A 27,804-nucleotide genomic window follows, 5' to 3' on the forward strand; every position below is an offset into this window, starting at 1 on the left:
ATGTAATAAATATAACATTTTGAACAAGTTTTTTGAGGCTTATATACCACTGAAATTTAACCAAGAATAGAGATGAGCAAACTTGTTTATAAAACGTTCCTGAGCATTTTTCCTAAAAATTGGCAAAATTCGTCAAAAGCTTGGTAAATCATCAAGTTTCCACTAAGTGCTATTTCAGCCATGCTGGTTATCAAAAATAGAAAGGCCTCATGTCATTTTATAAAAAATGTATTTATTGCGCAGGCGCCGGCTAATACTCCCATCAGCCTCGCCTGCTTTAACTGTTATTAATGGCAGCAGGCGTAGGTTGAGGAGAGTACTACTTTCATCAGTCAACGTCTCTGTGACAGGAGGTATACTTTTTGTGACCGGTCCCAACTACTGGCTCACACTGTCATCTTACATCGTGGGAACCGCAGCTCTCCGACTGCCAGTTATAATTTTACTGCCGATCACAGGCAGTGTTTGCCATGCTGCAATGCAGATGATAGTGTGGCAAACAGCATATGTTTGAGTCCCCCATTCATCTGAATGGGGTCTGGGTTCAGATTCGGGTTCAGGTGCTGTTCTGGTTCACGAACGGAACATTTCTTTCAATATTTGGCTGAACCCACCAGACCTGAACATCCAGGGTTTTGCCCATCACTATACTCCACACTACAGAATAGTGTATGTGTGGAAAATTTAACCCAGGAAAATATTTCAATGATTTTTGGGAGTGATACATAACACAAAAAAGGACCTCAAAGCACATAATACTTGATGGATCAAAATATATTCAATTTTTCAGCCTCCCCCCAAAAAGCTGCAGCTATATATTTGCTAATGGACTGCATAGTCCTAATCATTGTCTACAGACTATATTCTGTCACTCTCCCTACTCCTGTGACTCTCTCTCCTTCCCTAGGCTAAATGCAAATTGTTTGTGATTATGTGATACAAACAGAAAAGCAAACAATTAGCTCTTAAGGCCCCGTCTCACATAGCGAGATCGCTAGCGAGATCGCTGCTGAGTCACAAGTTTTGTGACGCAACAGCGACCTCAGTAGCGATCTCGCTATGTGTGACACGTACCAGCGACCAGGCCCCTGCTGCGAGATCGCTGGTCGTGTCGGAATGGCCTGGACCATTTTTTGGTCGTTGAGGTCCCGCTGACATCACTGAATCGGTGTGTGTGACACCGATCCAGCGATGTCTTCACTGGTAACCAGGGTAAACATCGGGTTACTAAGCGCAGGGCCGCGCTTAGTAACCCGATGTTTACCTTGGTTACCAGCGTAAATGTAAAAAAAAACAAACACTACATACTCACCATCTGATGCCCGTCAGGTCCCTTGCCGTCTGCTTCCTGCTCTGACTGAGATCCGGCCGTACAGTGAGAGCACAGCACAGCAGTGACGTCACCGCTGCGCTCTGCTCTCACTGTATGGCGGCACTGTCAGAGCAGGAAGCAGACGGCAAGGGACCTGACGGGCATCAGATGGTGAGTATGTAGTGTTTGTTTTTTTTGGTAACCAGGGTAAACATCGGGTTACTAAGCGCAGCCCTGCGCTTAGTAACCCGATGTTTACCCTGGTTACCCGGGTGCTGCAGGGGGACTTCGGCATCGTTGAAGACAGTTTCAACGATGCCGAAGTCGTTCCCCTGATCATTGGTCGCTGGAGAGAGCTGTCTGTGTGACAGCTCTCCAGCGACCACACAACGACTTACCAACGATCACGGCCAGGTCGTATCGCTGGTCGTGATCATTGGTAAATCGCTATGTGAGACGGGGCCTTTAGAAGGGCTGTTAGTATGATGGCTTAGCTTAAGCACCAATATCAACAGTACAGGCCTATTATTCATTATACTGTGCACAAGACACAGGTAAACACTCTCTCCTTCCAATACAAGGTGTCACAAAGCTGTGCAATGGCACCAGTGTGCCAAGCTGGGCGGTACTGGTTCTTTTATAACCCCTGATGATGTCACACGGGCAGCCAATCACAATAATGCCACAACCAAGATGGCTATGGCATTACAGTGATGTGCAGGCAATCCCCATATGCTTATTGGCCGTGTAAAAGGCACCAAAAATGTGGGGTGGGTATTCAGGTTTTACATAGAGCACCGTCCATTACCCTCCGAGTAACGAGTACATCCGAGCAGCACCGTGATACTCAAGTGATAACTGAGTATCACTGAGCAGAGCACGTTCGCTCATCCCTAATATTTAACTGTTATCACAACATAAACAATTAAAGTATTACCTTCGCTGCACGTTTTTCCTTTCCAGTTAGAAGGACATGAGCAGATGAAGTCATTTACCAAGTCTATACAGACGCCTCCATTACTACATGACGTCCTGGTGCAGTCATTAATATCTGCAAGAAAACATTAAGTTATCATCAGTAAAGATGAAATAACAGTTACGGAATCCCCCTCTATGTGTCAGGTACTCACTTATTTCACAGAATCTGCCAGTGAATCCAGGAACACAGGAGCAGGAGAAACTGTTGGGTAAATCATTACAGGTGGCTCCATTTCTACATGGGTTACTCAGACATTCATTAACATCTGCGGGAAAAAAAGAATATGATAATAAATACACTAGTGACTGGGATTATATTGCAATAAATTACACCTTTTTCCAGTACTGCTTTCAAGTAATGTGCACCCGTCGTCAGGGTCACTTTTGCTCTGAGGTGTGTTGAGCATCTAGTGTCAGGCACCAATATAAGGTACAGTATCTCTCAAACTAATGTTCTCTGAGATCCCCACTTAACCAATCAGCATGTATAGAGTAGGCCCCTGAGTGGAGCTCCCTCCACACATGGTAAATGCTGGCTATGTTATAGTACATAGCCAGCATCTATATTTAACAACAGTGGCGAAAATAAAGCGTTATTTAAATGAAGCAGTCGCAGGGTCTCATGTACAACAACTCCCAAAGGACACCCACAAATCAATTGTGGGGCATTGATGAGTTGCCATTGCAGCAGGTGGCCTTCTAAAGGCCCCTGTTACTGCCATCTTGATTCCTGTGAAAATTATACACAGGCTGAGATTCAGAATCCATGATTTGTCCTATATACTGCAATATTGTGACATTACAGTAGATGCTATAAGCCATCAATCACATTTAAAAATAAAAAATATATAAAAAAAATTAAAAAAATAATAGAACATTGGCAGCAGTCTACTTACCCATCATTATTAGTATAGTAATTAAATAAATGAAAAATTAATATATTTTGTATTGTCGCATCCTTAAAAGTACGGTCTGCCAAAGAAAAAAATCATAATGCCAGAAATATAATAGAGAAATATAATAAAAATGATCAAATGTTGTATCTACTGCCAATTTGTATATGCTCTCCATGAAAAAAATCAAGCTTTACTACAGCTCCATAAAAAATACAAACGTTACGGGTCTCAAAACAGAATTTATTGTTTTGAAAATTCAAAATTTTTCACCACATAAATAAAAAATAAAACATATGCCGATTTAGTATTTCTAAATTTGTTTTCACCTGGAGAATCCTGATTATAGGTCATTTTTTTTACCATATAATACATGCGCCTGCATTGGGCACCATTTTAATTTTTACTCAGGCAGTAAGAAAAACGAAATCAACCATGCACATCTTTTTAGGAGTCATTTTAGAATAGGCTGTCGTGTATGTATGAGGAGTAACACTTGCAGCGTTATTGTCGGCGCCCCTGCATGTCACTGCCATACTTCATGTTAGTGTGCTTAATGCTTCATGTTAGTGTGTGCGCCACAGCTCCTGGCGGCACGCCTAGTGCAAGCAAGCAACGAGTTGAGATATTAGGTAGTTTGCGCTCTACTAGTACTCCCACATCCTGTTCCTGATGTCGCCAGGGCCTGAACTTTGTCCTTTAGTTCTAGAGTGGCCAGTCCTGAACCGAAAGTGCCCTGGTTCCAATGAAGCAAGTGCCTGAACGTTGTCCCCTGGTCCTGGAGCAACCAATCCTGTTCCCGAAGTCCCCTGGTCCCAGTACAGCCAGTACCTGAACATTGTTCCCTTGTTCATGTGTGGCCAGTCCCTGATCCAGTATCCTATAACGATGTGTTTGAACATAGCCCAAGTTCGTGCCAGCGAACTTCACCACCTGAAATCCCAGAATCTGCCTAGGAGTAGTACCTGGCAGCTACCTGCAGCCTAATCTGTCTCTATCATCAGGAGCTCCAGTGAACACCTGGTAGTCGCATAGCTCCACTCCTTCCTCGGCAGGCCCGGTCCTGTGGCACAATGGGTCTACAAATCCACTTGTTCCACTGTTGGGCATAGCAACTCCATTAATGGCCAATACATGACAGCTACTCTACATTTTCCACAAAATTTCTCTTCTGAAGGATTTGTCTGCCTGTGTCTGCCTAGTCTTTCATTGTGCTTAATGCTACTCACTCCCCCAACCCAAAGTCTACATCTCATTGTGCTATCAATCTGCTTTGACCACAAAGGATTTCATCTTCTTTTTCCTGACTGAATGATGAGTTCAGGAGGCAGCAGAAGAAATGGTCATAAGTGTAGAAAGGCATGTTTCTCCGATAAGATGCGTTTCAAGGTTTCTTATTTTCGTCTGTACACTCAAATTGTGCAGTTTCTTGAAACAATAGTGGCCATTTAATATTACATACTGTAGATGCCACTACAGTTGTTTTGAAAACTGCAAAAGTTTGAAACTATAACCTGTATGACAACCAGAATGGTAGCTTAATTTTTATGTCATTAAACCAGTTAGTTATGTTGAATACAACTACTACAATAAATCATATACGGATAAGATATCACCTTTAAGAACTAAATAATACCTCCTCAAAGAAAGGTGAAGAAATAAAGTATACAAAAACAATATAATAAAATTGTATAATGTTTATTAATTAATATTAAAAGAATACATTAAAAAAGGGGAAGACAAAAAACATCAGAATGATACACATAAACCCCCATAGTGCAATACTTGGAGAGGGCTGCAGGACATAATTATAAAGGGGTACACACAATAATAAATCCTCTTATACCTAGCCAATATTTACTTTGCAGACATGCATTCAATAAAGAGTTGAGATATGGTAACAAAGAAGAGGAAATAGCATAAGTACCCTAAAACATAAAGTAGTCCATACCCAATAATATCCTGTTAGCTCCAACGCACGTTTCGCCTGGACGTGGCTTTTTCAAGGAGGGTACTTATGCTATTTCCTCTTCTTTGTTACCATATCTCAACTCTTTATTGAATGCATGTCTGCAAAGTAAATATTGGCTAGGTATAAGAGGATTTATTATTGTGTGTACCCCTTTATAATTATGTCCTGCAGCCCTCTCCAAGTATTGCACTATGGGGGTTTATGTGTATCATTCTGATGTTTTTTGTCTTCCCCTTTTTTAATGTATTCTTTTAATATTAATTAATAAACATTATACAATTTTATTATATTGTTTTTGTATACTTTATTTCTTCACCTTTCTTTGAGGAGGTATCAGTTAGTTATGTTGTGCAAGTTAACGAATAAGTAACATTTTCCATGTGTATACTTTACATCTGAATCATTTTTCAAATGTTATTTTATTTTCTTGGGGTGTTAGAAGGATTACAAGTTTAGCACCAATTTTACCGAAGTGATTCCATTTTAAAAACTGCACTTCTGAAATACTTCAAAATTGCTGTAAAAAATGTGTTTACCCTTCAGGTAGTACACAGGAATGAATGCAAAGTGTAATGAAACAAAAGAAAAATTTTAATTTTTCCACAAAAGTGTTGCTTTAGCCACCAAATTTTTACTTATACAAGGAATAGCATGAGAAAATGAAGGCCACAATTTGTTACCCAGTTAATTCTGAGCACGTTGACAACTAAAGTCTGGTCAGAAACCTCAGTTTGGACAAACAGCAGGGCTTGGAAGAGAAGGAGCATTATTTGAATTTTGATACACAAATTTGGCTAAAATAGATTGAGTGCAAACGGTCAGCGGACCACCACAGCACATCTCTGATGATGATGAAACATAGGTGCCAACTGCTCAGCTTTCTGCTATGTGTAGTCTGGCAAGGAGGGCAGGGTTGAGGACTGGGTGGAACATCATGTGGAGGATTATTATTAATTTTATTTAACGCCCCATTGATTCCATGGTGCTGTACATGAGGAGAGTTCACATGCAAAACACAAATAGAAATTACAATAAGCAAACTATTAGTGACAGACAGGTACAGAGGGGAGAGGACCCTACCCTTGCGGCCTTACATTCTACAGGATAATGTTAGGCTAAAGTTAGGGTTAAGGTTGGGGCTAAAGTTAGGGCTAGGGTTGGGGCTAAAGTTAGGGTTAGAGTTGGGATTAGGGTTAGGGTTTGGATTAGGGTTGGCATTAGGGTTACATTTGGGATTGGGGTTAGGTTTGGAATTGGGGTTAAGGTTAGGGTTGGGATTAGGGTTATGGGTGTATTGGGATTAGGGTTAGGGTTGAGGTTAGGGTTGAGATTAGGAATAGGTATGTGTTGGATTTAGGGTTCTGATTAGGGTTATGTTTGTTTTGTGGTTAGGGTTATGATTATCGTTAGGGTTGTGATTATGATTATGGATTGGGTTGGGATTATGGTTAGGGGTGTGTTGGGGTTAAGGTTGGAGTTAGAATTGGGGGGTTTTCACTGTTTAGGTACATCAGGGGGTCTCTAATCGCCACAGCCAATTTTGCGCTCAAAAAGTCAAATGGTGCTCCCTCCCTTCTGAGCTCTGCCGTGCTCCCAAACAGTGGTTTACCCCCACATATGGGGCATCAGCGTACTCGGGATAAATTGGACAACAACTTTTGGGGTCCAATTTCTCCTGTTACCCTTGTGAAAATAAAAATTTGGGGGCTAAAAAATATTTTTTGTGAAAAAAAAATATTTTTTATTTTCACGACTCTGCATTATAAACTTCTGTGAAGCACGTGGGCATTCAAAGTTCTCACCACACATCTAGATAAGTTCCTTGGAGGGTCTAGTTTTCAAAATGGGGTCACTTATCGGGGGCGCTGCAAACGCAACATAACGCCTGCAGACCATTCTATCAAAGTCTGCATTCCAAAATTCTGAGCTCTGCCATGCACCCAAACAGTGGTTTACCTCCACATATTGGGTATCAGCCTACTCAGCATAAATTGCACAATAAATTTTGGGGTCCAATTTCTCCTGTTATCCTTGTGAAAGTAAAACTTTGGGGGTGAAAAGATCATTTTTGTGGAAAAAATATGATTTTTTTTATTTTCATGGCTCTACCTTAAAAACTTCTGTGAAGCAGTTGGGGGTTCATAGTTCTCACCACACATCTAGATAAGCTCTTTGGGGGTCTAGTTTCCAAAATGGGGTCACTTGTGGGGGGTTTCTACTGTTTAGGTACATCAGGAGCTCTGCAAATTGCAACATGACGCCTGCAGACCATCCCATCAAAGTCTGCATTGCAAGCGGCGCTCCTTCCCTTCCGAGCCCTGATGGGTGCCCAAACAGTGCCCCCACATATTGGGTATCAGTGTACTCAGGACAAACTGGTCAACAGATTTTGGGGTCCAATGTCTCCTGCTACCCTTGAGAAAATAAAAAATTGCAGGCTAAAAAATCATTTTTGAGGAAAAATATAAAGGATTTTTTATTTTCACAGCTCTATGTTATAAATTTCTGTGAAGCACTTGGGGGTTTAAAGTGCTCACTGCACATCTAGATAAGTTCCTTAAGGAGTCTAGTTTCCAAAATGGTGTCACTTGTGGGGGCTTTCCACTGTTTAGGCACATCAGGGGCTCTCCAAACGTGACTTGGCGTCCGATCTGAATTCCAAGCAATTCTACATTAAAAAAGTAAAACGGCACTCCTTCTCTTCCAAACTCCGCAGTGTGCCCAAACAGTGGTTTACCCCCACATATGGGGTATGGACATACTCAGGAGAAATTGCACAACAACTTGTGTGGTCTAATTTCTCCTGTTATCCTTGTGAAAATAAGAATTTGTGGGCAAAAAATCATTTTTGTGTAAACAAATGCGATTTTTTATTTTCATGGCTCTACTTTATAAACGTCTGTGAAGCACTTGGGGGCTCAAAGTGCTCACCACACATCTAGTTAAGTTCCTTAAGGGGTCTAGTTTCCAAAATGGTTTCACTTGTGGAGCGTTTCCACTGTTTAGGCACATCAGGGGCTCTGCAAACGCGACATGGCGTCCGATCTCAATTCCAGCCAATTCTGCATTGAAAAAGTCAAACAGCGCTTCTTCTCTTCCAAGCTCTGCGGTGCCCCCAAACAGTAGTTTACTCCACATGTGGGGTATCAGCGTATTCAGGAGAAATTGCACAACAAAATGTATGGTTCAATTTCTGTTTTTACACTTGTGAAAATAAAAAAAATGGTTCTGAAGTAAAATGTTTGCAAAAAAAAGTTAAATGTTCATTTTTTCCTTCCACATTGTTTCAGTTCCTGTGAAGCATTTGAAGGGTTAATAAACTTCTTGAATGTGGTTTTGAGCACCTTGAGGGGTGTGGTTTTTAGAATGATGTCACACTTGGTTATTTTCTATCATATAGACCCCTCAAAATCACTTCAAAGGTGATGTGGTCCCTAAAAAAAATGGTGTTGTAAAAATGAGAAATTGCTGGTCAAATTTTAACCCTTATAACTCCCTAACAAAAAAAAAAAATTGTTTCCAAAATTGTGCTGATGTAAATTAGACATGTGGGAAATGTTATTTATTAGCTATTTTTTGTGACATATCTCTCTGATTTCAGGGCATAAAAATACAAAGTTTGAAAATTGCAAAACTTTAAAAATTTTCACCATATTTCCGTTTTTTCATAAATAATCGCAAGTAATATCGAAGAAATGTTACCACTAACATGAAATACAATATGTCAAAAAAAAAAAATCTCAGAATCAGCAGGGTCTGTTAAAGCTTTCCAGAGTTATAACCTCATAAAGTGACAGTGGTCAGAATTGTAAAAATTGGCTCGGTCATAAAGTACCAAATTGGCTCTGTCACTAAGGGCTTAATCCAATAAAGAATTAAATTAATAAATAAATAAATAATTAAATAATAATTATGGTTAGAAAGCAAGAAAAATATATAGTGCATCATTTGAAATGGATCAATGGGTGATAGTCAGGTATACAGTGTCAGTTGTGCAAAATAGCAAATAGGCATGATCAGCTGCTGAAAAAGATATCTACCTGGATATATCAATTACCACAATATAGCAATTCATTAGTAAAGTAAGTATTGCTACCACAGGTATATGAAAGTACGAAATATAAATCATAGCCAAATTCATGTTGGAGATACTGTAACTTATAATTAGAAAATCATGTCTGGGTGAAAGCCAGCCAAGATGGAAGAAATGTATAGCATATAAGGTGTTTGTATATAATAAAGTGCAAATGACCAACAAATGTGCCCTGCAGCAGCCTGCACCAAGCTTCATTAGCCTTAAACAGGAAAACAGGATGTACAGTAAAAAGTCTGTGTTTGGCGTTCAGATTTCTAGGTGTCTGGTAGGGACCCCGAACTTTCTAATTTGTGTTCGCTCATCCCTACTGACAATAATTCAGTATTTCTCTTAAACATTGTGGCAGGTGAAACTCTGTAGGATTCATTCCTGAGTCTTCACTGCTCTCAGGTGACCACTCAACATATGCAAATGTGCCAAATCTGAAACCATGCATATATGGTGCCAGGCACAAGTAGTTGCTTTATTACTTCACCCAAAACTTTGTTTACTCTATTCAACAGGTCACCAATCATGGCAAAATATGGAAACGATTATCGGACTCTCGCTCTAATGGAACACCATTCACCACTGTTACATTTTCCCAAGCACCTTTTAGTGCTAAGTCTTTAAGCTGGGAAGTCTCGAGGCTTTTCCTGGATATCTCAAGGTCAATGATATTGGCTTCAGGGTATGCTTCCTCATTCTCATTGTCAGCCAGTATAGCAAATGGAAGTCATCAGCCGCATCATGTGACATTGTTATTTTAGGCAAAACCTGTTTACCAGCCGAGCTGCCAGGCATTATAGCTTTTCCCACAATTTCTTGAATAATGAAAAGTCATGTCCAACAATCACAGCATACATTAAGTCTTTGACCACTCCAACTTGTGGGAAACTAAACCACAGTCTCTACGCATGTTGACCATGGCCATGGGATAGTTCTTAGTTTCTTTAAAGATAGATCTATGCCTTCAGCTTGTGCTTCTATGCATCCTGTAGGGCAAGGTCATAGCATGCTTTTTGTGGTTCCCCAGCTAGAACCCCTGCCCATTGCACTGGGGGCAGTTGTTTCCTGTCTGCCACCCTGTCAAAGACTGTCAGGAAAGCCTTGATGTTGTTCTCCAAAGTAATTTTCTCTAAGGCCTTCCATACTGTTCACCTCACATGGCTATCATTGCTGGTGGGAGGTGACATCTACATGACATGGACAGCTTCTACCAAGAGAGCCATTTGCTGTTTTTGCTGATGCTGTTGTTCTTGCTGCTGTGGTTGTAACTGGTGGATCAGTAGTCTTTCAGTTTAATGTTGGGCCTGCTGCTGCACAACCAGCTCTTCCATGCCTTCAGACCGTGTTTGAACTGCTACAGCAGCTTTTTACCCAGGACATTCAATATATATAGCGCAATTCCGTGTATGACTTGAATTTTCATGCCCACATTTCATTCACCAATTGTAGGGATTCAAAATTTCTAGCAGGCAGCTGGTATACATAGGCACTTGGTTCTGGTGTAAAACAGTCTTAGGTTTATTGTCTTTCATAAGCTTCATAAGTAAACAAAGTAGCTTTCTTCAGCCAAAAGAAAACTTTCAATAACAGAAAAATCAGTCAAGTCAGGGTAGGCACAGTAAAATTACATTGTTTTACTTTCATGGCAAGTCAGGCACTGCTACATCTTCAGGCATGGTCTGTTCACCATTAGATCTCTCACTCCAGCTTCACTACCTCTGATACACCAGAGACAATTCAGCTGCCTTTTATAAGGCCTGGAATGGAGAGTATGGGAGCAACCATTCCCACCCAGGCTCTTTGGCCACTCCTATATCCCGGACCTAAAAACTTGGCTATTAACAAAACCTCTCAGTAAAATAAAATTACTGGAGCCTTCAATTCTAGGACTTACATCATGTTCATACAAATGTATATACAAACACATGTTAAATATTTATGTAATATTTATAAAAGGAGACTGTATCTTACCTTCAGAACAGTTTACACCAGTGTAGCCAGAATCGCAATTGCAGAAATAACTTCCAAAAGTGTTAAAGCATTTTCCATTTGGACATGGAGATACCAAACACTCATTCACATCTGCGGTAAAATAAATACAATTATTTATTATTTTCATGCATTCATGAAAATACTGTAGAACAAGCAGAACATAGAACACTGTACAACAACCTTTTCATTAAATAAAACTTTCAAATGCTGCACTTGTGAAGTTATGTCATTCAAAGGGATTTGATGAACATTTCTATATGGACTATCTTGGCTGCAGCTAAGGTAAGGGGGTGACATTGCTACCTACTGGTTGCTCTTGTCTGTTTCACACATTTACTGATCATGCCAATGATGACTATTCAGGAAGATGGTAAAGAATGAATAGTTTTATAACAAGTATCTTCTTTTTTATTCACTCTGAGCATCTAAAATGACAATTGCTTGAAAATGCTAAAATGGTAATCAGACAGTATAAGTTGCCTTCAGTTTGGCGGTGGGGGAATCAAATATATTTACATCAGATGAACTTTACTGAGTAGCGTTTCCTATGATCAAAAATCTATTAATGTAACATAATCCCAGAATCAGCTAATTGTTCTTTTGTTCAGTAAAAACAATGACCATGCAGCATTACAGCTGTAGGTGATATCAGCATAGCTTATGAGGACATCAGAATGTAGGAAAGGATAGTACCTACATTGGACAGATTTCTTGGACATCTAGAAATTCTAGATGCTGTTGGGATTCTGTTAGCTAATAATGTGGTGAGAAGTAGTAATCTAACATGTGGAGTTCACTGGTTATGAAAGTTAATAATATTAAGGAGCTGGTGATAGATACAAGTGTATACAGCCAGTGAAATAAGTGTTGAACACATCACCAATAGAGTTGTTTGAACCTGAACAGTAAAGTTTGGGGTCCTTAACCAAACGCCTACTGTTTGGGCACAGACCCTGAACACGGACTCCTCCAGTAATTCCATGTTACTATTTGGGTTCAGCACCCCGAGAGCAACCAGAAGTGAAGAGAATATACAGCAGCCGACACCTGCACTATAAATAAATTAAAAAACCTGGAGCAGTTTCCCCTCTATTTTTGATGACCAGCATTGCAAAGCTGACAGCTGCGGGCTGCAACCCTCAGCTGTCAGCTTTATCAAGGATTGTAGAGACATACTGTAGAGTCATTAGGTGCTCTCATCCGCTGGCCCGGCTGTCTTTAGAAAGACTGCTTGGACCAGGGCTCATACCACTGAATGCTCGCTCTCTCTTCCCATGGGTAAAACATTACTCAGGCAACACAGAGTGAGGGTAAAACAGTGTGGCAATAATTTATTGAACCGCCTATAAACAATAGCATATACAGTAGAACAGTCCCAGCAAAGACCCAGGATAATTCATATTACAGAGTCTCACCCTTCCTCTGACTTGATGGGATTAAAGCTGCTTCCAGGGCTGACTACCCCCACCAGTAGTTCCCTGCTTTTGGAGGGCCTTCACAGAGAGGAGGTAAGGACAATCTTAGGAAGTTAAGCAAGAGCAGTGATGTATATAACCAGGTGACCTGATTGTTCAAACCGGGATACTTTAAGATGAATATGCAGTTTCAGTGATGGTCAATGAAGCAGTCCTGTGTTGTCCTTCAACCAGCATCCAGAGGTCAAGAGAAAGATGTGAATGAAGTTATGGCGCATTGTTCGATTACGTAATCTATCTGCATAGTTTTTCAACAAACTGCCTGGCCTGGACAATGTGCATCCAACAGTCGGCATTTCCATGATCTTTGCCTTTTTATGGAAGACAGAAACATTACAGAACTATAAGGACAGACTTCATCTGAGTAAACGTCTGTTTTCCCCAGCAGTCTGATTTAGCCAACTTAAAGGATTGTGGTTGGTTATGACCGTAAATTCCTTGCTGTATATGTATTTTTAATGGAGATTCAATAAAGCTAAAGATTTTGCAGATCGGTGAGTGCTTTTCCTTTTTCTATTGTACTAGTGCCGTATATGTAGGGTTGCAATATTTTTAGGGCCCAGACAATGGCTAAGCATTCTTTTTCTATTGTGGTGTATGCCCTCTCGCAGTTCACAGCTTTTGGGAGACATAGGCCATCGGGTGTTCCTGACCATCGTCCCCCACTTGACTAAGTACGGCTCTTAATCTGATGTCTGATGTGTCTGTTGGACAGTGAACCAGCGGTGGAAGTCAGGGGCAGTCTGATCTAGTCTTTGGGCTAGCTGGATTTTCAACTGGAGGAATGCAGACTCACATTCTGCAGTCCAGACGAAATTTCAGGCATATTTTTAGGTGCTAAGGCAACTGAGGGTCTTTGCTAATGTACTGTAATTGGGAATAAACTTTCAATAATAGTTTGCTGTCCCTAGAAATGTGCGTCCCTGTTTTTGGTTGGCTGGGCAAGGTGACAGGGTAATTGTTTCTACTTTTGCAGGTTCAGGACGAAAGCACCCACTTCCCACTCAATGTCCCAGGTATAGTACCTCGGCCATCCCATCTGGCACTTTTCAGGCTGGATGGAAATCTAGGCTTTTGCAACCCTTTGCAGCACCTGGGACACATGCTGAAGATTCTCCTCCCAGGTATCGCTGAAGATATAAATGTCATCCAGGTAGTCCTGGGCATACCCCTGACATCCCTCTAGTAACTGGTCCACCATCATTTGGAAGGTAAGCGAGATGTTCTTCATTCAAAATGGCATGCAGGTAAATTCATACAGGCCAAAAGTATTGATGAACACAGGCTTTTCTTGAGCCTCTTTTGTGAGTGGGATCTACCAGTATCCCTTGCTCAAATCAATGGTAGATATGAACAGAGATCCACCTAATCTGTCTAGTAGTTAATCTACCTGAGGCATGGGGTACACATCTGTACTGATGACCTCATTGAGTCACCTCTAGTCCATACAGAAGGGAATACTCTTGTCTTTCTTAGGCATCAACACTACACTTGCTGCCCATGGGCTATGTGAAGAAACTATGACCCCCATATTCAACATGTCATTCATCTCTGCCTTCGTCTTTGCCAACACTGGAGGTGTCACCCAGGTGGTGGGTTGTCTGAGTGTAGTGGCTACCCCTGTGTTGACATGATGCTGGACCAAGGGGTCTTGACCAGGCCAAGTTGTGAACAGAGAGCTATATGTTCCAAGCAGTTTTGCTAAACTCTCTCTTACTAGCTCCAGCAGCCCTTGTACTTTTTGGAAGTACACCAATTCAAAAGGAGAGAACTCAGTAGAATCCTGCAGCACCTCTTGGTAGGCGAACAGGAGCTGCTGCAGGTCTTTCTCCCAGTCGCCTCCCTCAGACTCCACATACCGACTAATGAGCTGCTTGAGCGTTCACTTGAAATGTTCACACAACACGTTAGTTTTGGGTTGGTAGGGAGTGGTACGCATATGGCAGACACCATGTTTCTCCCAGAGGGACTGAATCAGTTTACTTTGGAATTGGGTCCCCTGATCAGTCAATACTCCCTGTGGAACCCCTACCCTACTATAAATGGCCAGTAGAGCTTGAGCCATATGCACCTCATCTATGGATTACAGGGCAACAGCCTCCTGATAGTAGGTGGCACAGTTGACCAGGGTGAGGATGAACCTCTTTCTGCTGCAGCTGAGGACAGCTAAGGGGCCCAGTAAATCCATGGCAACCCTCTAGAATGGTTCACCTATCATGTGCATGTATTGGAGCAGGGCACAACAGGGTGCTCTCCCCATCCATTGACAGACCAGTCTAGAGGCTCGGCATTTCCACAGCTCTCGAGCGACCCCTGGCCAAAAGAAACTATGCAGCAGTTGGGCCCTGGTCTTTTTGACCCCCATATGCCCAGCTGCAGGGATATTATGGACCAAGCACAGGAGTTGTGGTCATCCATAGTGCTGGGGCACCATGAGCTGATGGACATGAGTCCAGGGTTTCTCTGGGCAGGATGTGGGCTTTTCCTGATATAACAGTCTATTCTCCCATCTAATCATTTCTGATTTCTTTCCCCAGGTTGAGCAGCCGGCATACGGGCAAGCTCTAGGGTGGGGTCCGTGAGTTGAGCTTCCCTAAACTCCTTGCGATCTGTCTCCTCCCAGTCAATAGCCACAGTCTGGTAAGGTGTACTCACTGCCGTCAACTCAGAGGAGGATGATGGAGGCTTGGAATGGTGGCTGTCCTTGGGATGGGTGGCAGAAGGATCCACATTAGGGTGTTGCTTGGCTTGGTTGCAGGTGATGACTGTGACAAACTGGCTGGACAGTCCTTGTCCTAGGTCATTCCCTAAAATAACAGGTATGGGGAGGCCATCCATGACTCCCACTTCAACCTCTGCCTGGTCTGTACCCCTGTCCGGCTGCACACGTGCTAGAGGGATTTTCGAGCGCTAACCTCCAGCCAGGGAGATAGTGGTTTGGTGACCTGGTAAATAGTGTTCTGGTGGGACAATATCTGGACTGACCAGGGTGATGGAGGACCAAGAGTCCCTAGTCCCTGGGACAGGACATCAACAACCTTGACCAGCTGGATGTGGTGATGGAAGTTGCTGTAGAATATGGAAGGGATATATCACTTCCTCCGCTACTGGTGTATCCCTGGAATAGCATCCCTCAGACCCTGCTGGTTAATTTTGGCAGATGTTAACCGGCTAGGCTGACAGATGGGCTTCAGGCATGGGGCCCCGGCCCTGGGGACAATCTTTGGCAATGTGTCCAAGGCCCCCATGTATAACAGCACTGTGGTTTGGGCAAATCAACTCTACTGTTGGTAACCCTTTGCCCTGGTGGGTTTTCTGCTGGGTAGCGGGATAATCCTGCTTGAGTGACTGGTGGCTGGTCAAATCTTTGGTTGATGGTCTTCAAGCATCAGTTGGCATATTGGGTCTCCAGTTGGCTGTAAACTCATCAACAAATCGGGCTGCTTGCTCTAGGGTATCGGCCTTCCAATAGGTTACCCACTCTTGTATTTCTGAGGCCATTTTCTCTAGAAGTTGCTCAAGCACTATCACATCCCAAAGGGCAGCAGTGGAGTGGGCAGCCCTACTATCGAGCCAGTGGTTGCAGTGTCGCCAGAGTTGACTGCCAAATTCTACATAGGAGACCCCTTAAGAGAAAATGTCCGGAACTTTACGCGATATCACTCGTGAGTGATGATAAAAAGGGCCAGCAGGGTATCCTTAATAGTTCCATAGTCAAGGCAGTCTTGAGATCCAACTGACCTGGCAGCATTCCATGCCCGACCAGTAGTCCACAGATATTTAGCCCAATCAGCTATAGGCAGGTGCACCAGCATTAGAGTCTCAAAATCTTGCAGATGTTAATTGAATTCGGTGTTGGACTCATTAAACACTAGGACATTTCCGTAGCGGATATGAGTTCCTTGGTGGTGGACTATCATGGGGGTAGGGTCTGGTGCCAGTGGTACGGGTACTGGAACTCCCAAAACTGAGTCCATAACACAAGCCCTTTCCTCATTTGAGGCTTCAGGTCCCACTCCCAATATAATAAACAACTCCTGGATTTGGGTTTCTGCCGACTGGGTTGATTGCGCTGGCAATTCTTCTCGGTCCATCTCAGCAGAGATTTCATAGTCTTCCATAATGTTCTGGGCATCCCAATCGACCAATTCCGTGATCAAACCCAACCAAGTGTCGGGGGTCTGGTATTCAATCAGTCAAAGCTGGCACAGCTCCAGTAGTCTTTTCTTGTTGCGACTATACATTCACCCTGATCCTTTTCCCAAGGCTGAGTTGGTGGGATTTGACATAATGGTGGTGTCCAAAACCTGCTTGAATGCCTCACCTATGGTCTGCTTGGTAAGTCTATATGCCTGTTGTGGATCCCTTGGACGGTGTCTACGAAGACAAGTACCCTACAGTGTACCTGGATCCACCGGGCTGAGTAGTGTCCCACTGCTGCCGCCATCTCTTTCTTACTTCAGACAACATTTTTTGATTCTGGGCCCACTGAATTTGCATCTGGCATAAATAGGAGCTAATGCTGTGTCATCACTTGGCTGGTTATCAAGAATGGAGGAATCCCCACGCCATTTCTTTAAATTATTTAAATAAATAATTTAAAAAACAGTATGGGGTCCCCCCATTTTTGACAACCAGCCAAGTTAAAGCAAATAGCTGGGGTGCTGATATTCTCAGGCTAGTAAGGGGTCGCCAATAACTTAAAAATATCAGCCCACAGCCACCCCAGAAAAGGTGCATATATTAGATGCACTAACTCAGGCACTTAGGCACGTCTCTTCCCAAATGCCCTGTGGTGGCAAATGGGGTAAATATTTGTGGGGTTGAGTTCAGCTATTTTATAGCCACTGAAATCAACCTCACAAGTTAGTAATGGAATGGCATCTACAAGATGCCTCTCAATTGCTAACTCCATAGTCAGATCTATATATATAATTGTCTAAGGGTTTTTCCGTCTGTCTGTCTGTCTGTCTGACTGTCCTGGAAATCCCGCGTCTCTGATTGGTCGAGGCCGCCAGGCCTTGATCAATCAGCGACGGACACAGCATGGCGAAGATGATGTCATAAAGGTTGCCTCGACCAATCAGCGACGGGCAAAGTCTGCCGCGAATTCGCCTCGACCAATCAGCGACGGGCACACTATCGACGTAGATGTCATAATGGTTGCCATGGCGATGATGATGTCATAAAAGTTGCCTCGACCAATCAGCGACGGGCACAGTCTGCCGCGAATTCTGGAATCATCATTGTCCATATACTACGGGGACATGCATATTCTAGAATACCCGATGCATTAGAATCGGGCCACAGTCTAGTAGTAAATAAGCACATACAGCCAGAATGAGGCTAGGTTCACATTGCATTAACAGCAGCCCGTTCACCACATGCATTAACGGGCTGCTGTTAACACAAGTGCCGAATTTCGCTAGCGCTAGCGCAGATAGAGCTAGCAGATGCTCTATGTGCACTAGCAGTGACGGACCCAGAAACGCTGCAGCCCGTGTCCTAGGGTCCTTCACTTTGTTATGACACATCGCTAGCGCACACCCATTGTGGGCGTGCACTAGCGTTGCATCCGACATAAGGATTAATGGTGGCATTAACGGACAGCGTTACACCATGTTATGCCACGGTGTAACGCAGTTCATCTAACGGACTGCCAAAACCAAAATGTTAACCCAGCCTAAGATCCTTTAGTTTAAATAAAAATACACAATGTTTTACTTTTAAATTAAAAATAAAAAACAAGATTATACTCATCCTACGCCCATTCCATTGAAGCCCTAGTCTCTTGTAAAAAAAAGAAAAATGAAAAACAACCAAATGCCCCACCTGTTAAGCATACTATTCATGCCATAATCCATGCCTGTGATAAGTAATTTTCAACCTGGACTGTGCCAAGATGAGTCTGTCCAGGCTGAAAACTATAGGAGAATGAGCTGCAGCAAGTGCAGCATCAGTGTCTAGTGGTGTCGTCATCAAGGTTACCGTAGTTAACTAAGGTTATGTTCCCAGCTCATATCATTGAAAGCTGGGACCTTGAACTGTGAAGAATACAGTGAGATCATCACTAGCACCATGAGAAAAAGTCTCACGGTGTAGCACTGAGCTCAGTGAGTTCACCGCAGTTCACCATAAGAAATTTCTCATGGTGAACTGTGGTGAACTCAATGAGCTTAGCACCGCAGTTTAGCTGCCCGACTCACAGCAAAGCATGGGAACACAGCTTCAGTGACCTGCAGTAACTTCAATGACGTCAACCGCTAGTCACTTATGCTGTGCTCGCAGCAGTAAATTCTCCCATGGTTTTCAGCCTAGATATTTACATCTTGGCACCATCAAGGTTGAAAACCACTTATCGCAGATATGGGTTACGGCGTACAGTATGCTGGTCAGGTGAGGGATATTGTTATTTTTTATTTTTGTTGCTTTACAGGAGCCAAGGGCTTCAATGAAATAGGCATTAGGTGAGTATTATTGTTGTATATTATTTTCTGTTTTTTTATAGGGAACGAGGGCTCCAATGGGTGTAAGGTGAGTACAACTGTGCTTTTTTATTTTTAAATACAAGAGTAAAATGTTGTGTACTTTTATTTCAAGTACACTTAGAAAATGAGATTTAATGTAGAAAAATGTAAAGTATTGCACCTAGGACAGAGTAATCCTATAGCTGCATATACATTAAGTGGGAGTATACTCGGGATTATAGAACAGGAGAAGGACTTGGGTATTCTTATTACAAGTAAGCTGAGCAGCAGTACTCATGCAGCAGCTGCAAAAGCAAGCAAGATTTTAGGATGTATAAAAAAAGAGATAAAATCACTTGTTCCCAACGTATTATTACCACTTTATAAATCAATGGCGCCACATCTAGAATACAGGATCCAGTTTTGGGCTCCACATTTTAAAAAGGGTATTCAGGAGTTAGAAAGTTAGAATCAGTTCCAAGGCGGGCAACTAGATTATTACAAGGGATGGAAGGGATGGAAGGCCTCTCAAATGATGAGAGGTTGGAAAAGTTGGGCTTGTTTAGTTTAGAAAAAAGACAAATCAGAGGAGATCTCATTTACATGTATAAATATATGTGTGGCCACTGCCAGTACAAAACACTGGTACATGACTTATTCCTTCCAAAGACCTACTGAGGACTAAGGGGCACTCATTATGGGTGGAAGAAAAAGTTTTTTACAGTTAGAGCATTCAGACTGTGGCATACCCTACCACAAAAGGTAGTATTGGCAGACACTATAACAGCTTTTTAAAAAAATCTGGATGATTTCCTTGATACACATAACATTGCAGTTTATATTTAAATTAGTGACAAAATGTACAATTGGTGGAGAAAGGTTGAACTTGATGGACCAAGTCTTTTTTCAGCCTATGTAGCTAAAAGACTTTGTTCTGGCTGTGTTTCTATTTACTATCTGACTATGGGGTTACAAATGGAGAAGTCCTATAGATGCCTCTACATTACTAACTTGTGGGCTTAATGTCAGTGGCAATAAAACAGCTGACATCAACCCAACAAATATTAACCCCACTTGCTACTGCTTCAGGAATAGTGGAAAGATCTAATAGATGCACCTTTTCGGTGGCAGCCGCGGGCTGCTATTTTTAGGCTGGGGGGCATTATTCATTGGCTCTTACCAGCCTGTGAATATAAGCCCCCAGCTGTCTGCTTTAACTTGGCTGGTTCTGAAAAATGGGGGCCCCATGACTTTTTGTTTAAATTATTATTCATTTAAATTATTAGTAATCTTGTAAGTTTTGACATTATGGTTATCAAAAATAGAGGGGAACCCACATATTTTTTATTTATTTATTTATAAAGTAGGTGCTGTCAGAGGAATACTTCCATCAGTTGCCGGTTTGGTTTGAGTGAAAGAAAATAAAGCTGCTAGAATGTCCCAGTAAGCATGTCCTATACTTTTTCCCTCTTGTCATTTCGCATTATTACACATATCTTAATTAATGTACATTTATGGTTTGATTTCTTTGCTTATGTGGATTGAATGGGTTGCTACAGAAATCTGCTGATAATTTTATATCAGTAGCAACTTTAGAAATATATGTACTTAGAAAATTGGTGACATATTTAATACTTATTTCACTCACTCTATACATGAAAAAGAAAACCATCATCACCATCTTACCCATAGTACACTGCAGTCCTGTCCATCCAGGTATACACTGACACGTGTAAGAGCCAAGGGTGTTAATACAGGTGCCTCTAGAACATGGATTGTTTGTGGTACATTCATCAATATCTATTGAAGAAAAAACAAAGGCTGAAATTCATGTTAATATATCTTTTCATGTAATGTATTAAATCGAGATATAGGTCCAGTGAACAACAGCCCAGCTATATGACAGTTACCTGCATTATGTCTTATTTCATTTGGAAACACTTTTTCTTACCTTCGTCACAGGTTTGTCCCTCCCATCCACTGAAACAGGAGCAGGTAAATCCATGCAGTCCATTAATGCACAGTCCATGGTTACATGGGGAATGATTGCAATAATCTTTTTCTAATAAACAATAATAAATCACATCATATTATATGACATAAGAGAAAAGATAGAAGTAGAATATGGAAATTGGATCAGAAACTACATAGAGCATGATACTTGTATACAGTTGAATTTGAACCACAGGAAAAAAACATCTTGTTGTCAGGAGATTTTTTTGTTACTGACAATATTGGTAAATCCTACAATATACAAGGATGGTGACTGAGATCTGGGTGCATGGAGGTAAAATATATTCTATACTGGTGCAGCTTATTAATAATCTGCATTATTATGTTAGTGAGGCAACAATCTTATATCTAATACCTCTTATACAACCTTTCATGATTTTATGACATTTTGATTACAGCTCTACCATTCAATATAAAGCTTTATATTAGAGTTAAAAGTTTAGCCTTACGGATGCACTGTGTAGGGCTGACTGGATTTGGAGTGTAACCATCTTGACACGAGCACTCATATCCACCGATAGTGTTGGAGCAGAACTGTTCACAGGTTTTCTGTTCACATTCATCGATATCTGGAAGTCACAAAAGTAGATCTGGTCTAGAATCGCTAAATTGTCACATTTAGGTAGATTAACAGATAAGAGATCCAAAACAGAGGGCAACACTGAAAATAGGACAATGTGAACAGATGGCAATATCTTGGTTGAAATACAGGTTAACTTTTGTCAAGCTTCACCTGTATTTTTACTGAATCATTGACACCTGTTCATATGAGCAAAGAAACTATATATATATATATATATATATATATATATATATATATACTGTATATATATATATATATATATATATATATATATATATATATATATATATATATAGACTTGTTCTGAGCACTGCCCACCCTTTTAGATTTGTTATGTATTTAGGTTGCCGTGTTAAAACTTGTCGGCTAATATCAACATACAGTATTTTGCTTAAGTGCTGATTTATTTGTTTTTTAAGATAGATAATATTTAATGATTAATTGCTTTTACCAATGTGCAAAACTAAGTTCCTAAACTTACCTAAACACATTCTCTCCAACTGTGTAGGATCAGGAATATAGCCATTGTTGCACAGACACGCAGGTGTCATAGTTCCAGGCTTGAAATAGCACTTGCCATTCTCACAAGGAAGGTCGCACACGACAATTGCTAATAGAAGAAAATATTAAGGATACAAGCAGATAATTCCAGCTGATAATGCAAAGAGAAGTTTATATACATTGTAATTAAATTAGAAATGTATTGTGGATTTTCTAACTGTAACTGATACTGATACAAACCATCCCTAAAACATTATGTAACACCCGCTAGCGCAGTGGGGTACTCGGTCCAGGGTCTGGTACTTAAGGGGATGTGTCACGGCAGCGACCCGGTCCGTGGCCCTGGGCACCCATGTAAAAGAAAATTGATTAAAGTTTGTGTTCGTGATGCCACCTGTGGTATTCGGTCAGCAGGGACCGACGCTGCTTAAAGGGGTCCTCTGGGGTAATGCTATGGCAGCTACATGGTATAACTTCCCACAGGTAAAGTTGGGTCCCCAGGGCTCCCGGTGTATAGATGGAGATGCTGAGTGGTGCAGTAAGAAAGGTGGACACAGGTTTGCAGTCTCTTTACCTGGTTTACTGAAGCTTCAGGCAACCGCAGTCAAGGTCACCAGATCACAGCTACAGGCAGGATCCGGCCGGCTTGGAAGCAAATCCAGAGTCCCCTTTATCAGGTGGAGATGAAAGCCTTCCTCAAAGCGTGGTGGTGTTGTAGTCCCGTAATGCATATGGCTTCTGATAAGGTCCTCACAGTTCTACTCTGCCCCTCAAATAGGTTAGGACACAAAACTGTGTGACAGGTGACTCGAGACTTTTTACAGAATCTCTATCACGACCCAGCTCTATGTGTCACTGTGTCTCCTGGGTGTAAAGTCCGACAGGTAACTTAAAGTCCAGCTGTCCTGCTGGTTTCTGCTATGCCTCTTAGAGTCTGATACGGCATCGGTCTTCCAGCTACTGGAATCTGCACTCAGCCAAGGAGGTAGCCAAATCGTTGCTAAGCTCCCTGATATCAATCTCCTGTGCTCTGCTCTCCTGCACACTTTCCATAAACTGTCCCTTCCTTCTCAGTTCTCTTTCTCAAAGAGCTGTAGCAACTCTGGCTACATGGCCCCTTCAGTCTTTCTGGCACTCACTGTCCGACTGCTCTCTTCTCTGTCCTCTGACATACTGCCCACTAACTTCCCATCCAGCCAGAATATATCAGGGAAGTTCCCCTTAATCCGGGTTCAGAGCTCCCCCTTCTGGTCTGGACTATGAACATGTTTTGTGTATGTGATTACCTGATAAAAGAGAACTTTCATCGCTTCCAAGCGTGACATCACTCTCCCCATGAGGAAAGCAATGCCACTGTGACAACCAGGACCCTGGGGAGTCACAATTTAATTTTTTTATTTTCACTTCATGCTGATGGCTGAGTTTCATATAGTCATAAACTTGCACTGCTTTAATATAAAAGCTAGAACAAACAATAGATCTGCTTAAGAATATTCCTTACAACATGTTCGGAAATTACAACAGCCAGTTGCAGGATTCAGTTTGTTCTATTCACATCATGTTATATTTGACAACTTGATCTACTTCATATCAGATATTTAGCTATAAGTTTAGCCATAATTTTAAATTTTAAATATGTGCTAAAAATATAAAAGACACTTTAATTTCCAGGAAACACTTGTAAGCTAGTTATATAATTGCTTCACACTGGGATCTGAAGTAAATATAATACTTACGAGCTGTAGTTATCATTGTGGTTGTAAAATCGCCCAATGCAGAAGTAGTTGATAAGTAGCCAAAAGGAGTTGAAATGCTTGTATATTGTGTGCTTGTTGACATCATGGTCCATGATGTCACGGGTGTATAGGATATTACAGTGGTATTCAGTGTGCCCACAGAAGTTAATAGTGTTGAGTATCCTGTGCTTACACCAGGCAAGGTGGATGGTGATAATGATACAGGTGTTTCTGGCTTGACTGTACTGGTACTTTGTGTAGTTGTAAGTCCTATGGTGCTTAGTTTGGCTGTACTGGTAATATATGAGGTGACGATAGGCATCCCAGAAGTTGGACCTCCAGCTGTTTTTTGTACATCGGTTGTAGATGGGATAGTACTGCTTTTGAGGGTTTCTACAGTAGTTTCTTTTTGAGTTGTGGACAGTTCTGGTGAGGTGCTAGGTTCTACTAAATTTGTAGTCTTTTTTTCAGTTATGGAAGATGATATTGGTACTCTGCTAGGTGTACTGATATCAAGAGTTGATAAACTTTCATCTGTAGTCACTTCTAGAGGAACACCTGTACTGGTGTCAGGTGTCGATACACTTTCAACTGTAGTCATTTCTGGATCATCACTTGTATTGATATTATGTGTTGGTATATTTTCATCTGTAGTTAATTTTAGAGGAGAACTTGTATGGCTATCAGCTGATGACATACTTTTATCTGAAGTCACTTCTAGAGCATCACTTGTACTGATACCAGGCATTGATATTCTATCTGTAGTCACTTTAGGAACATCACTTGTACTGATATTTGGCATTGATACAGATTCATCTGTAGTCATTTCTGAAGCAGCAGCTGCACTTATATCAGCTGTTGATATACTTTCGTCTGTGGTTTCTTCCCTAGCTTCACTTGTACTGATATCAGGTGCTGATGTACTTTCAGCTGTAGACACATCTAGAGCACCACTTGTGATGATTTCAGCTGTTGATATACTCTCTTTTGTAGTCTCTACTGGAGCATCACTAGTAACAATATTAGCAGTTAACTTGCTTTCAACTGTAGTCACTTCTGGAGCATTACTTGTGCTGATATCAGGTGTTGATATAGTTTCATCTATATTACCATCTGTTGCATCACTTGTAATGATATCAGTTGTTGACATGCTTTCCCCTGTAGTCACTGCTACTGGATCACTTGCATAGCTAGCCACTGTTGATCTACTTAAATCTGTAGTCCATTCTAGAGGAGCACTTGTACTGATATCAGGTGTTGATATACTTTCTGATGTAGTCACCTCTGGAGGAGCACTTGAACTGATCTTGGGTGTTGATATACTTCCTTCTGTAGACCTTTCAGGAACACTACTTTTACTGATTTCAGCTGTTGATATACTTTCATCTGCAGTCATTTCTGGAGGAACACTTGTACTGATTTCAGCTGTTGATATGCTTTCCTCTATTGTCACTTTTAGAGAACTTGTACTGATATATACGGTTGATATACTTCCTTCAGTAGACCTCTCTGGAGTAGCACTTGTACTAGTATCAACTGATGATATACTTTCTGATGTAATATTCACTGTAGTAGCACTTGTCCTGATAAGAGGCGTTGATATGATTTCTTCTGCAGTCATTGGATTTTCAATAGTGCTGATCTCAGCTGTTGTTTTACTTTGATCTGTGGTCATGACTGCCTTAGCACTAGTACTGATATCTGCTGTTAATATACTTTCCGTAGTCTGTTCTAGAGAAGGACTTGTACTGATTTCAGCAGTTGATATACTTTCATCTGTAGTCACTTCTGGATCACTGCTTGTACTGATATCCGCTGTTGGTATACTTTCTTCTGTAGACCTTTCTGGAACAGCACTTGTACTGATATCAGGTGCTGATATGTTTTCTTCAGTAGTTACTTCAGGAGGAACACTTGTACTGATATCAGATGTTGATATACTTTCTGATGTAGTGATTTTTGAAGCAGAACTTGTGCTGATTTCAGCTGTTGATATACTATCTTCTGTAGACCCTTCTGGAACAGCACCTGTACTGATTTCAGCTGTTGATAGACTTTGTGAAGTAGTTACTTCCAGATTACCACTTGTACTAATATCAGGTACTGTTATACTTTTATCTGTTGACACTTGTGTGGCAGAACTTATACTGATTGCAACTGTTGATAAACTTTTATCTGTGCTTACTTCTGGATCACCACTAGTACTGATAATAGCTGTTGATATACTTTCTTCTGTCGTCTCTTCTACAGGATAACTTGCACTTGTATATGTTGATGTGCTTACTTCTGTAGACCCTCCTGGAGCAGAACTTGTGCCGATTACAGATGTTGATACACTTTCTTCTCTAGTTATTTCTGGATCACCACTTGTAATGATTTCAGCTGTTGGTACACTTTCATCTTTAGTCACTTCTGGAGCAACATTTGTACTGATTTCAGCTGTAGTCACTTCTAGAGGAAAACTTGTACTGATCTCAGGTGTAGATATACTTTCCAATGTAGTCATTTCTGGAGCAGCACTCGTACTGATTTCCGCTGTTGATATACTTTCATCTGTAGTCACTACTACAGGAAAACTTGTACTGGTGTCTGAAGTTGATACACTTTCAGATGTAGATCCCTCTAGAGCAACACTTGTACTGATATCAGCAATTGATATACTTTTTGATGTAGTCTTTTCTGGATTATGGCTTGTAATCATTTCAGCTGTTGCTATACTTTCATCTGTAGTCACTTCTGAAGCAACACTTGTAGTGAATTCAGCTGTTGATTTATTTTCAGATGTAGTTACTTCAGGATCACCACTAGTACTGATTTTCAGCTCAGTTGTAGTCACTCCCAGAGAATAACTTGTACTGGTATCTGACGTTGATACACCATCTGATGTAGACCTTTCTACAGCAACACTTGTACTGATATAAGATGTTGATATAATTTCTGATGTAGACAGTTCCGAAGCAGCACTTGTGCTGATTTCAGCTGGTGATATACTTTCTCCTGTAGACCCTTCTGGAACAGCACTTGTACTGATATCAGATGTTGATAGACTTTTTGTTGTAGTCACATCCTGCTTATCACTTGTACTAATAACAGGTACTGTTATACTTTCATCTGTAGTCAGTTGTTTAGCAGTACCTGTACTGATTGCAACTGTTGATAAACTTTCATTTGTGATTAATTCAGGATCACCATTAGTACTAATATCAGCTGTTGATATACTCTCTTCTGTAGACTCTTCTAGAGGAGAATTTGTAATTTTATATGCTGTTGATACTGTTTCTTCTGTAGACCCTATTGGAGCAGAACCTGTACTTATTTCAGTTGTTGATGTAATTTCAGTTGTAGTCATTCCCAGAGATGAAATTGTACTGGTATCTGACGTTGATACACCATCTGATGTAGACCTTTCTACAGCAACACTTGTACTGATATAAGGTGTTGATGTTCTTTCTGATGTAGACAGTTCCGAAACAGCACTTGTGCTGATTTCAGCTGTTGATATACTTTCTCCTGTAGACCCTTCTGGAACAGCACTTGTACTGATATCAGATGTTGATAGACTTTTTGATGTAGTCACTTCCTGATTATCACTTGTACTAACATCAGGTACTGTTATACTTTCATCTGTAGTCAGTTGTTTAGCAGTACCTGTACTGATTGCAACTGTTGATAAACTTTCATCTGTGCTTACTTCAGGATCACCAGTAGTACTGATTTCAGCTGCTGATGTAATTTCAGTTGTAGTCACTCCCAGAGATGAACTTGTACTGGTATCTGATGTTGATACACCATCTGATG

At 41.2% G+C, this 27,804-nt stretch overlaps 1 protein-coding gene across 13 annotated transcripts in view; it reads right to left on the reverse strand.

The window, feature by feature from the left end:
- Nucleotides 1-27,356, reverse strand: part of LOC143808019 (uncharacterized) — a 428,145-nt gene extending 400,789 nt beyond the window's left edge. For all 13 annotated transcript variants that reach the window (XM_077290233.1, XM_077290228.1, XM_077290231.1 and 10 more), the window contains exons 1-8: nucleotides 24,007-27,356; nucleotides 22,251-22,379; nucleotides 21,636-21,755; nucleotides 21,125-21,235; nucleotides 20,860-20,973; nucleotides 11,211-11,321; nucleotides 2,443-2,556; nucleotides 2,250-2,363 (exon numbers count right to left, since the gene is read on the reverse strand). In XM_077290233.1, the coding sequence (XP_077146348.1) occupies nucleotides 2,250-2,363; nucleotides 2,443-2,556; nucleotides 11,211-11,321; nucleotides 20,860-20,973; nucleotides 21,125-21,235; nucleotides 21,636-21,755; nucleotides 22,251-22,379; nucleotides 24,007-27,355 (4,162 nt within the window). In that variant the 5' untranslated portion in view covers nucleotide 27,356. The remainder of the gene's footprint in view (nucleotides 1-2,249; nucleotides 2,364-2,442; nucleotides 2,557-11,210; nucleotides 11,322-20,859; nucleotides 20,974-21,124; nucleotides 21,236-21,635; nucleotides 21,756-22,250; nucleotides 22,380-24,006) is intronic.
- Between the last annotated feature and the right edge of the window lie 448 nt (nucleotides 27,357-27,804).

This window comes from Ranitomeya variabilis, chromosome 2, assembly GCF_051348905.1.
Source record: "Ranitomeya variabilis isolate aRanVar5 chromosome 2, aRanVar5.hap1, whole genome shotgun sequence".
Classification (NCBI taxonomy): Eukaryota; Metazoa; Chordata; class Amphibia; order Anura; family Dendrobatidae; genus Ranitomeya; species Ranitomeya variabilis.